The sequence below is a fragment of the Pygocentrus nattereri genome, chromosome 15 (genome assembly GCF_015220715.1).
Source record: "Pygocentrus nattereri isolate fPygNat1 chromosome 15, fPygNat1.pri, whole genome shotgun sequence".
NCBI lineage: Eukaryota > Metazoa > Chordata > Actinopteri > Characiformes > Serrasalmidae > Pygocentrus > Pygocentrus nattereri.
In genome coordinates, this window is record NC_051225.1 from 34,568,891 (window position 1) to 34,582,204 (window position 13,314).

A 13,314-nucleotide genomic window follows, 5' to 3' on the forward strand; every position below is an offset into this window, starting at 1 on the left:
TTGTGCGACATTAGAAAAGAAGAAAAAAAAAAACAGGGCTGAAACTCTCAGCCAAACTGCTGTAGGATAAACAGGCCGAATACAGGAAAGTATATTAGTTTTTGTCACATCACAAAAGCAATAAACTCAAATCAAGGCACTTTTGCAGCTTAGTTTCCATGCATGGACCAGTGAATGGCATGTTTTAAAATGCTCAACGTTTATTTTCAAACTCTTAATTAAAAAAAATGTTTTCAATGATACAGATAAACAAGCATGCAGCATAAGCAGGTAATGAAAAGAGGCAAAATTAATAACTTTGCATAGATCTTTATTTTTGTAGAATCTATAATCCGCATATTGACATCAATTAAATAAAGGAGAAAAAAATTTTTAAAGGCAAAATCTTTAAATTACATGTATGACAATACACAAAAATAGGCCTTATTTTATATTAATGTAGTTGTCCTGTCTGATATATACTATAGTCTTTCCAACAAACAATAGGTCTCTGTTACTAAGGTACTAGATGCGACTGTCGGACGACAGAACAATTTAAAATGGGCGGAGAAGTCCGGTGAAGTCCGAAAGGCTTGGTGAGAGAGTGAGACGCAGCTGTGCTGAACTTGGATGAGCCCCCTCCGCGGGGGTGGGGGTGGGGGGGGGCAGACATTCAAGTCTTTTGGAGCACATCTATACAATATTGTGAGGGCAACCCCACGTTCCTCACTGGGAATTTAGAGGTTGTGTCTGCAACGAGTGTGTCTAGAACATGTATGTAGGGGGTGGGTGGCGGTGACCTCCAGATGAAAACTGGCAAGATCACAACAACCTTATGCTAGTGTTTTCTGAGCTAATCTCCACCAGCTACACCTATATTATATGGTCTCTTACCACTGACTCAAAAAACAGCCATATAATAAAAGCCCAATGGCTTCTATTACACACGTTTTGAGCCAACAGGTTTGGGTTCTTTAACTCTTTACAGGGAAACAGATTGAAATGATTGTCTGTGGTAACTGACCCTACACTACAGATGAAGCAGATAGATATTAGCTAGAAAAACACTGTTAAATTCCTTTAAGAATGAAGAGAAACCTTAAAGCCAAGGTTAAGGTGGTCTCATTACTTTTACTAGTCTGTCAGCAAATTCCACAAAGGCCACCAAGTAGCTGCAGCACAACTCCTACACAGTACAGGGACGAAACTGACGACCTGCAGGACTCCAAGGGCCACGCTACAGAACCGAGAACTAAAGGAAAAGAGACATGAGTGGAAGTCACAGTTAGGAGAGGTGTTTGAATGTTGTAGAATGGGATCTAAAGAAGGCAGAATGTTTGCACTTTGAGATGCTGTCATGCTATTAGGCTGCAATGCAAGTTCCAAGGTTAGACTAGAGAACCATGTTCCTATAACGCTCTTGAAAACATGTCTGTCTCCTGACAGGCCTGTTCTATAAGCTTCACTTATATTGCAGCATTATGCTATCAGGATGTATAAAGAATCCAATTATTATATCGTTCATGCAATATTCCAAGACTGGGAATGTATTACCTACGGTTTATACACCAATGTGAAAGTTTGGAATCACATGTCATATTAATAACACTTCATAATGACTTGTACAGTGTAGATTGAAAAACAAAGTAACACATTATTAAATAATAAACTGCAAAGATCTATTTCTAGTTTTTAGTCAAATTTCTAAAAAGTTATTTAATCAATGAGACATGATCACTCCTCAAACACGGGGCATTCTGGATATAAAGTCGTGCAAATGTTTGGGCACCCTAGTCAAAAACATGTTGAAGTGAAAACATCCTTTACAGTCAACACACTTAAATATGACATTTTAAGGTACAATTACTGTTTATTTGTTGTATGTATATTTAATGTTTAACATAAGTCGTCTGTGTGAAAGTTATGGCATATTTGAAATTTAAGCTTGTGTTTTTTGAAATTGTTTTTTTTTTTAACCCCTATTTGCTCATAATTATGTTTGCATATATATATATATATATATATATATACATACATACATACACACACATACATACATTTCCAATATGTTAAATCAGTTACATCAACAAAAACAAACCTGGTTTTATATTATTGAAAACAGTGACTCCAAACTTTCAAACAGAAGCGTATGTACAAAATATTTTAAAAGGTGGTTTTAGAATGCTAGATCAATGCTGGATCCTACACCTCACTTTCATTCTGGAAAAACTTAATAGCTATTGGAATTCAGAAAAAAAGCACCTCTCCCTCTATGGCCTACAGACAACATCAGCATGAGTGGACAGTGGAGACCAATTACAGGAGAATTTGTCCTGCATAGAGTGGCCTAAGGAAGCTTTTTGATGTATGAAAACACAAAAAGGAAGCTTTGGAGGCTTATGCTTAGCATCAAACAGAGCTACACAGCGAAATGATTGTTCTGATGAGCGACAGAATTGATGGTGTGCACATCATATAACGCATTGTTTTTGGTTCTTTATGTATAATGAGTGGTGATCGGCTCTATGATTTCATCCTGATTCCTGTAACATATACTGTAAATTCATTCTAGAGAGGACAGTGATGAGAAAGAAAGGAAAAAAAACTAGAATAGATGAAAAAGTGAATATATACATATGCAATTTACATTAAAGCGGAAATAAAAAAAATTGAGGTAAGAAAAAAAAAAAAAAACAAACATCTTAAGAGTAAACCACTTTGAAGCATCAATAAATCATACATCTTCCCAAGGCAGGATTTAATTAACTATGATTTAAAAACAGGGAAGGTCACACTACCCAAAAAAATAACTCTAGATACTTAACTGCCATAAATATGGTTAGATACTGGAAAGAGATCCTATTGCTCTAGCAACCTTGGCACTATAATTAAGGTTGAGCACACAGTCCAGGAAAAGAAATAAATAAAATCATGACAGAAAACTAATTTCTGAAGGATGGAGTCAATGTTTCTGACTGTTCAGTATGCCATAGTCTGAGCCCAGAGACGGTGGTGGCTCATTTACAAGCATCGCAGCGTTCTGAGTTTTGTAGTATCATCCACATGAGACTGTGGGAAGAGACAGTGTTGTAGCAACTAGGACTGAAATAGCATCAATGCTTTGATAAGTGCAGTCTTATCTACTGCACCATTAAAGAGAAGACCTTCAGACTGTTCTTAGTGTAATGCTGCTGTTGAAAGAACTGAAACAATTATAGTGCTATGTATGCTACCTTTTCATAAGAAAAAATCTGTATGGAAAATCTGTCCATGTTATATTAATATATCCTCTGCAAACAAATGCACCTATTCCAGGTGGTCACTATTTAATCTCTCAAGAAATTCAGCTCACAGCCTCCAAGACTATGAAAGCCCTTTGTGAGACCACAATTACGTGAGCATGAACAGAAGAAGAAAGACAAAAATATTAAAAAAAAGAAAGTAAAAATTAAACAAGGCCAAAGCACACCACCAGAAATAAGAGATGATAAATATTAACCTGACTAATTCTCTAGTCATCTAACCAGATCAAAGGATAATTTATTCCGATTCCCTGCCCCACTCATCTAATAGCTGCATTAAAATGATCATAGGTTCACTTGAGCCCTTGTAGTTTTTCCAAATAAAAACAAATAAAAGTTACTTAATTGGTGGCAAAAAAGTTTCACCATGTCTACAAGATATAAAGATAATCCAAACTAGCAAAGTGCCTCATCTCAATCTCCTCAGGGCAACGCTGAGAGACTCCGCTAGTGTTTTTATCCTTCCCAAAGCTTCAACTGCAAAACAGAATTGCAAAAGTCTTCAGCTCTGGAGCAATGCTGCAGAATGAGCTTAGAGCAGCTGCCAGAGTGTACGGAGACAACTCCCCTACAGGGAGTCAACGAGAGCACTAGGGTACTGCAGTTTAAACTGCCTTCGGAAAATAAAGAAAAAAGGAAAAACAAAATTACACAAGTTCAGCATTTTCAATGCTCTGTGGGAGCATCTCACTCAGGTTCTCTGATGTGAGAGAGATACATGGTAACTTCATGACTCCAGACGACGAATCGCAAAAGAACGCAGATAAAAAGATATGATTAAAAAACAAAAAGGCCCCCAGCATAGGCAAGGCTTAGATTCAGCGTTTTAGGTTCCTCCGCAGTGATTCACTAGACTCGAAATGAATCAGCTGTGATTAAAACACCACTCGGCACCCTTCACCCCAGCTCCGTTTCATCGCATATGGTCACAATTACACACATTTTTTTCCTTAAATCTCGTTGGCAATCTGAGACGGGACTAAATAAAGAGGAAGAGACTAACCGACAATCATGTGTTTATTGTGTTCATTTGGGAGAGCCCTGCTGGCAACCTGCGACAATCAACTCTTCTTAGTCACTTTACAGCCATTCAAGTGTTGGAGGCTTTCATAGAGAGGCACAGACGAGTGAGCCGGCCAGGTGAGCGGGGAAGGGTGGGACGAACGGGTTTACTCAGAGTGGTCCTGACCTTTTGTTCAGCTCAGCTCACCAGTGTGAGAAATTCAAAACAAAAAGTTTAATAAATAGAACCCTAAAGCCCTGAGCACGTTGACCTAACACTCTCCAACATACTAAGACTGGGCATGTGTTTGTTTGTTGAAGCGGTCACCAGCCCTGGTCTTGGACATTTACCTACCTGGGTCTAGTTCCAACCACAATCTACCACATATGCTGCAGCTAATGAACTTCTGTAGACTTCTTGGTGCATTTGGAACCAATGGGTGGAAATAAACTCTGTAGGAAAGTTGTTCTCCAGGAGGAGGGCTGGTGACAGTTGCTCTAAAAATGTTCTCCCTAACTGGCCTATCCATGCTCAGCCCACAAATGCATTCAACTGTAGAAACTGCTGCCAGGCTGGACAAGCTTTAAAGAACTTTGCCAAAAATTGATGTTCCAATCTGACTTACCTAAATAATCTACAACATAGTCAAGCTTGAACATTAAGCTCTAAACCTCAACATTATGTAGCAACTCTAAGCAAAGTTTGTTACAATTTTTACATTGAATGATATTTTGGCCAAACTTCTGTAAAGCTTGTCCAACCTGGCAACAGTAACTACAAAAGAACACAGAGCCTGGGTATGTCAATGCACACCAGCTCATTTGGCTCACTTATAAAACCAGTCACCTTCAGTGTCAGCTTTTGTTGGGAAGTGTTTGGTCAGTGTGCCTTAAGAGAAGTAGGAGAGTCAAACCCGTGAAGGAAAAAAGTGTCAGTGGCTACAAAAAGGGCGAACAAAAAGACGGAACAGGCTAGAAAAAGGGTGTGGGAGGGTGGAAAAGGGTTAAAGAGCACTTTGTGTTTTGATAAAGGCAGTCCTCTCATTGTGGATGTCAAACTCTTCATTTTCGGACTCTGAGTTGACACCGTCCTCGTGCCACACGCTAGGGATGCCCTTGTAGGACACAACCCCGCTGCGGCCTAGGCCAAAGCCAGAGCGCATGATAGAGCCTGGGCCACCATCGGCTGAGTACACTTTGGACAGGTTGCGGGAGCGAAACTGAAGCAGGGCGAACACACCCACGAAGGTGGCAACAATGAAGGCACAGCTGACCACCGCCATGGTGACAGGCAGGCTGGAAAGGAGCTGCAGGCGGACGACCCCGGACAAGCCCCCCGCCCGCTGCTGATCCAGAACGCTGGCGGGTGACTCACGCTGGATTTGGTTTTGGTGCAGGCAGGTTCCGGTGACTAGGTCCAGGTGGCTATGAGGGGGACAGGAGAGACAGTCCTGTGGGCCTATGCCACTGCAGGTCAAGCAGAGGGTGTGGCAGAGCTCGCAAGCTGGGTGGAGGACGGGAGCCACCTCGTTGCCGGTGGTGTACACGGAGCGGGTGACCGGCGTGAAACCAGTGGGGCACTCTCGTACACAGCCCTGCTGGAACAGGTAGAAGCCCGGATTGCATTCTGAAGACAGAAGAACAAAATTCTAATTAGCTGTTGGTGGGGTGAATCACTCAGATTTGTTCTTGCCTCATAACAAATCTGACATGTGAATTCAGGGTATCGGCTGAAACCAGCACCCTTTTAAAATCCTGTCAAATCCTATAAATGCAGTATTATAAAACAAACATATATAGAGGCCACTGTACAGTGGTGTATAGTGGTGACTGTCATACACCAATATTATTCAAAACTCCAAAAGTGTAACTTTACAGGAGAACAAAAAATATTTTTCAAGTAATTTTGGACCATTTCAAAATTATACTGAAAAGTAAAAAAGGCTTTTGCACAACAGTGATGATAAAAACTAATGCCTGCTCTTAGTCAAAAAGCACAATGCTACTCTATGCAGCTGCTGTCTCCATTGACCAACTGTATCTACTAAATAAATTACATAAACTCCAAGTTTACCAAGGAAATGTCTGCAATGAGAAAATCTGTCCACAGTGCAAAGCACTGAATTCCACAAAGGGAAAATGACCAATAAGCACTTCTGACATTATAAAAGTCTGCAGCATGAACTGTAATTTAATTAAAGTTCTAAAACATGGCAACAGATCTGAGTGGTCTTTAACATGGTAGAAATAAAAAGCTTTACAAGGTCTGAATGTCTATGTCCCTTACAAAAATATATTTCAAAACAAAACTATTAATTATCACATTCCTGCTCTAAATATACGCTGTCCAGTTGGGGCAGCTGCTATGCATGAAGATGCCTGTGCAAAGCCCCATCAATCTGCAATGTCTGGCCTCATTCTGTCTGCCATACTTATAATAAAATACACCCAAAATTGTGATGTTTTCTCCTTTGTGAATGATCCGTTTTAAAGATCCTAAAGGGAGCTGTTTAAAAAAAAAAAAAAAAAAAAAACCCGGCATGTCTGCTTTTAACCTCAGTGGCATGCTGCAAGCTCATCCAGCACAAAAAAAAAGAATAGCAAACTGCTTAAACCACCGGGACACCATTATATAAAAAAAGGCTGGCTCACCCAATATAGATGTAAATCCCCTCAAATTAAAAGTGACATACTGTACTTTATCCTCAATATTTCATTTTAAATCCACTGTAGTACAACACAGAGCGGAAAAAAAGTCAGTCAAATTACTTACAGAATGCACTGTAAGATCCCTAGAGCACCCGGGAAAAGCAGCATATGCCAGCTGTGCAAGGGGCTGAAGGCATCTTTCTCAGCACGGAACAGAGTTCATCACTTTGCTTTCTTGCTTTGCCTTACAGATGGGGTGGGTGTGTGTGGGTATATATATATATATATATTTATTTATATTTTAGAGAGACGTGTGTGTGTGTGCATATATATACACACACAGATAGATAGATAGATAGATAGATAGATAGATAGATAGATAGATAGATAGATAGATGGCAAGCTTTCTCAGAGGAATTCTTCACCCACCATGACTGGTGATAGTCATACAATGTGGGAGAAAGTTAAAATTGGCCAAGGGAGCATATGGGTTCACAGTAGGGCTGCACAACACAGACAAAATACCATACTGCAATGAAACTGCTAACAGTGCAGTGGTAAACCATTGAGGTGATGTGGTTCAATACAGCTCATATTATTCTGACCAAAAAAAAAAAAAAAAAAAAAAAAAAAAAAAAAACTGTTGGACCATGTGAATGAGCTCCTGATCCTTTGCCCTCTCAAGTGGTGTATGTTATATATAGCTTCTGCTAATGTTCAAGATCCATTTCTGTGAGGCAAAGTTAACTCAGCCTTGGCCTGGGAATAGAGGTAGATGCTTGGCTTAGGTTCCATAAGCTTTATCGCTTGTGTTCTCCCACTGAATTTTGCCTCAGTCAACTCCGGCCTGTGGAAGTTCTGCTGACAAAGCCCTCTTTATGAAAGCATCACAATTCATAACATATGTATTTTGAAAGAACAGACTCTTTCGGGACACAAATTAAACTGTTTTCTTCAAGCAATGGTATTAAACAAATTGTTTGGTTCGAATTTAAACAATTTAAAGTGACCCCAGATTGAGTCGAATGGCCAAGATATGTTTGGAGTCCAAACTTTGGTTCTTTGGTTTAGAATTGGAGCCAACACTGCTACCAAACACTAGAAGTCACTAAAATAGTCCAAATCACTTCTGTAAAAATACATCACCAAAACGGTTTTCTACCTGTTGCAACCACATCCAGCTCATGCATGTGGATTAGGACACAGTATGGCTCGCTGTGAACTATAAAAATGAATAAAACAGCCAGTTTAGACAACAAAGTCCGCATTCACACATCACTTCAGGAGTAGGAGTGCTGATCCGTCAGCATTTGTGACAATGGTCATAAATATGGAGGAATCTGATCCAAGATCAGTTCTCCTTTGTGAAAACCAGCCTGATGAGGTCTGAAATGGCTGACTGTAGTGTTGAAAATTAAGTCATACTGTGTCCTAAACCACACGGACTGACAGTGCAACATTAATTAGACCTGGATGCAGTTTGAGAGGTTTTAGGGACAACCTTGGCTATTTTGGTAGCTGTTCAGTTCTAGTGATTAAAAAAAGTTCTAAAGTAAAGAAGCAAAATTTGGACACCAAGTCAAGTCTTGGCTGATGGACTATTTAAGTGGAACATACTAACTATTCCTTTTAAAGACTTTCATATCCCTCTTAACTATAACTCATCCTAGAGTTCAGATGGTGTACTGGAGACTGGGGTTCAAATCCCCACACTGGCCAAAATGCTAATGTTTTAGGCTGCTTTGGGAAAGATCTGTCATGTGCTGTAAATTAAACTTCATTCACATTTAGAATGCCCTGCCCACCCTTTGGCATATACACAAATTTAGTTATTCTATGAAATCAGCACTGCAGAGGTTGGTGCAGTGATAATGGTTACCAAACAATATTGTGCAGCTCTAGTGGGAAACTAATTAAAAAAAAAAAAAAGAAACAATTTTGCTAATCTTTTTGTATTTTCTGGAGCTTCTCAGTTCTAGAGCGTCTATTTCCAGAGGTTGACTACTGGAGAGGATCTGCAAGCATAAAATAAAAATGATAAAAACACCTCACAGGTGATTGTGGTAAGAATGATGGAGTATAACAATGTGTTGCATACAGCAGTTTTTGAATTGATTAGTTTGCCAAGCTGCATGGAAACTGTGTCGCAGAGAACTCAACATGCAGCTGGTGGCATGAAAGTTTCACTGTGTCAGTCCAGCCAAAAAGCTAAAAAAAAAAAAAAAAGGCTCATCACAGGTTGTGCCCACCATTAAAGAAAAATCACTCAAAGGAAAGTAAAAACAGATTTATATGTTTAGGTTTAAATGTGTCATGAGTCTAAATCCTGTCAAAAACATCATAACATGTTTTCCTTTTTAGATCGCACCATTTGACCTCCATTTGCTACACTGTGTAAACATTTCAACATAATTGGCCCAAAATTACTTGAAATAAAATCCTGCTGCCTCAGTTTAAATAAGTTCAGAATGTTTTTCCTACTTCTATTAAATTACATGGGTTTTGTTACATTTACAATTTTAGCTTTCAGACAGACCTTCAGTTCTTATAATGAGTTAATGGTGTTAAAACGCACTGCTTATTTAAATAAATGCCCTAAATCTGATCTTTAGAGATTCTCCCGTCTGTGGAATGTTTTAATGTGTAACAATCTTTTCTCTGCCAGCAGTAATTGATCAGCATCATTTAGCTGCAGTAGTGCAGGTGCAGGAAGGGGCCTGCAGGGGGTGCCCTCTCCTCAGCAGTCTGCCTCTCACCTGTGCACATCTGACTGAGGTCGTAGGTCTTACAACTGCCCTCAGTGGGCTGGCTGGAGTCTGGTGTGGACGGTCCACTGAAGGAAGAAGCAGTGCCATAAAGGACCAATGTGAACTGGGTGAGTGTGCCTGAAAAACAAAAGAGAGGGAGAGAGAGTGTGAAAGTGAGCAAACAATGAAAGATATGGAATGAAGAGAGCAAGAGAAAGGGAAATAAAAGAGGGAGAGAGCAAGAGAAAGAAGCACAATTAGTGACAGAGACAGGAGAGGAAAGGAGTGAGCAAGAGAGCAAAAAGAATGTAGAGAGCAAGAGACAGATGGAAAAAGAAAAACGAGAGAAAACAAGAGAAACGGATAAAGATGGAGAAAAGAGAGAATGAAGAGAGCAAGAGAACGAAGAGAAAGAGTAAAAAAGGGAGAGCTCACATGAAAGACAGGATAGAAGGATAGAAACAACTAGAGAGAAAAAGGGCAAAAAAGTGAGCAAGCAACCAACAAGAAAGAGCCAGATAAGGATGAAGACAGCAAGAGAAAAGAGAAAAAGAAAGAAGAGACCAAAAAGGGAAGAGAGACAATTTGAGAGAGAAGAGCAGAAGTGTGAGTGTGTCATAGAAAGAGAGAAAAGAATGAAGCAAGCAAGAAAATGAGGGAAAAAAGTGAGAAAAAGAAAAAAGAGAGACTGCAAGAAAAAGACAGAGTAAAGAGAAAGAGTGAGCAAGAGAAAGAGGGAAAGAAAAATAGAACGAGCAGAGAAAAGGGAGAGAGCACAAGAGAAACAGAGAGAAATGAAAGCAAAAGAATGAGAGAGAAATAATGCAGTGAGAAAAAGAAAAGTGTAGGAGAAAGACAAACGCAAAAGATAGAAAGGGTAGAGCACAAGAGTGAGTGAACAACAGAGAGAAAAGATGGAGTGAGAAAGAGGGAAAGAAAAACGAGTGAGAGGAGAGAGAGCACAAGAGAAAGAGAGAAAAAGTTACAAGATGAAAGAGGACAAAGTGCATGAGCGAGAGAGAAAAGAATGGAGAGCATGAAAATGAGGGAAAGAGAAGCATGAGAGAAAGAGCGAGAGAAAACATCAAACATTCACTGATTCATAGAGGACTCAGACTGTAATGCCAGCTCCAGATACGGTACTTCTGAATCATTTTCTGCAATGCTGTAACTGCTGCCCACTTAAGTGGACAAGATGAGGGTCCAGGACCAGCACGCAAGCTCAAGGTGGGCTGCGCTGCTTTATGGCCTTTTTTTTAAATGCTTTGCTCACCGCAATAGACTGACTGCGTCAAATTTATTTTGCTGCCATCTTTTAAAGCGCCGGCATTAAAACTAGCTGAGACTGTTAAGATTCTACAATTCACCAAGTCATTACGGCTAATGCAGTCAAAACATCAAAGCAATTCAAACAACAGATGGCCCGCTTGAGTAAAAGCACACAGCAGTTGTGGATGTCAGTGAGCTGAACATGGTAGAGCTCAGTGTATATTTACGGTCTGCTGGGGTGGCTGGATTGTCTGATAGTGGGGTGGAGAGAGAGCGAGAGAGAGAGAGCGAGAGACTCGATCCTGTGATTTACTTAGCCAGATTTAATTAATAAGATTTACAACAGGGTGTGGAGAACACAGCTAAAAGAGCTCAAGCTGAGACCACTCAGAAGCAGGAGGGAACAAAGGGAGGTAGGTTCAGAGAAAAGACATTGCCTACTTTTCAGTGAAACACTGTTGGGAGCTAATTACTCAGCACAATATTAACACTAGCTTTAACTGCCTAGCCTAGACAATACTATCAATGGAAAAACCCTCATGACACAAATATACTGAGTTTGCAGGAAATGAATTCGAGTGAGTCAAGCTGATCATCAGCAGTCACTTAAACTGTTAAATGAGTGAAGCAAAGCAGAAAAAAGTGGCAACAAGCTCTGCCAATTGAAAGCTCAGTCTGAACGCTCCAGAGCGAGAAGCCGCTATAATGTGACACTCTAAACCAGAGATTTGTTAATTGTTGCTATGACAACACCTTCTCCGCCTGACCGTTATTTTCTACTTGCTTACAACACCGTATTACAGAAATTATAGACACTCTTAGATTTGACCATGACGGCCTGATTTCCTCTCCTGGTTATAAGAATGAGTGATGGAGGGGAATTAAAATAATTTAGACTCCATTAACAAATATTTGTATGCAGGCATGAAAAAGGTGATGCATGCAAACCCGAATAGTTAATTGAGAAGCAGATACAAAGCATGTACAAACAATATAAATACAGTTTGTTCAAAATCTGTTCCCTCCCATACCAAGGTCACAAGGTCAAAGTGCAGCCATCTTCTATTGAGACAGCATATCTATTATGAAGAGAGATTTGCCTATTATTTGTGTTGTACTGGCTCCAAAATGGTACTCTGTGCCTGGATCCAGATGGTTACTACTCACAAAGTGATCTGTAGACGTCTCTTAGCTCTCATAGCAGTGACAAAAATGGTACAAGTGCTCATTGACGGTCTTGGTTACAAACTAGGGGTGGACGATATGGCAAAAACATAATTTCATGTTTCAATAAAATATCCACTATTTATATCACAATATTTGTTATTTCTGACAACCGATAAATTGGAATAGGCCAAAAGAATGAGTAGGGCCAAATATAGAGAGACACACATACGGTATATATGTTTATGGTCAATGCAGAAAATTTCATCTAACAAGCACTGATGCATTTCTTCTAGCATCCCTAAGGAAATATGCAGTTTTGTTAGCATCAAGCTAGAGCTGTTGGATAATGACATCTGATGCTAATTCTAGCTTTAACAAAGGCATGTGAAGCTCAACTCATAACAGGCATGCAGTTGTACCATGACTACTTCTGTGAAGGGCTAAATTTGAAGCCTATTTATTTTTGCTTTTAGGTACTTTGTTTCTCTTTTTAATTGTCTGTTCAATTTCTTTAAGTATTATTTCTTTATTGCCCCTGTATCTTTTTAGCATCTTATTTTTATTAACTAAGTATTTTAAGTATAAAATAAGTATTTTGCTTTTATTTTTACTTTTGATTTTCTTTTTGAACTGCCTTTGTGTATGAAATGCGCTACACAAAAACTTGCCTTGGCCACTGAACCTGCCTGCTAGTCTATTGGCTGTTCTCACTTAAGTCTAATTACAGAAAATTTCAAAGCGTAAACCAGTTAAAGAGAGTCTAAGCAACAAAGAGTCACAGCAACAATGAACAAATGCTTGTAATCAAATAAAAATGACAGTTTTTCATTTTCATTTTTGATTGCATTCTGAAGACTTCAGATTTTGGCAATAACATGCTTTTTCACTCAGCAAACAGGAGGAATATTAAACTTTGGGGGGAATAAAAGCACTCAGCAAGCAGGAAAAAAAGCTTTACAGCAGAAATGGTCAAAAGCACATGAAATGTACTAATAACAGCATGAATTTTGGTATTTAGGGTTAGGGTTTTTTATACATCTGTCCCTTGCAAAATGCAAAATACAAAATTAAAGAAACTCAACTTCAACACCCAAACACTACCAACCATGAAAAAATACAGAAAAACCTGGCTGCACTTCTCTTGTTTATGTAAAAATGTGGAGCACTTCACTAAATTCAGCTAGTTACAATTGCAGAGT

At 39.3% G+C, this 13,314-nt stretch overlaps 1 protein-coding gene across 3 annotated transcripts in view; it reads right to left on the minus strand.

The window, feature by feature from the left end:
• Nucleotides 1-293: 293 nt before the first annotated feature.
• The window catches only part of furina (furin (paired basic amino acid cleaving enzyme) a), a 125,612-nt gene continuing 112,591 nt past the window's right edge, over nt 294-13,314 (minus strand). For all 3 annotated transcript variants that reach the window (XM_017699537.2, XM_017699534.2, XM_017699535.2), the window contains exons 15-16: nt 9,689-9,817; nt 294-5,910 (exon numbers count right to left, since the gene is read on the minus strand). In XM_017699537.2, coding sequence (XP_017555026.1) covers nt 5,288-5,910; nt 9,689-9,817 — 752 coding nt within the window. In that variant the 3' untranslated portion in view covers nt 294-5,287. The remainder of the gene's footprint in view (nt 5,911-9,688; nt 9,818-13,314) is intronic.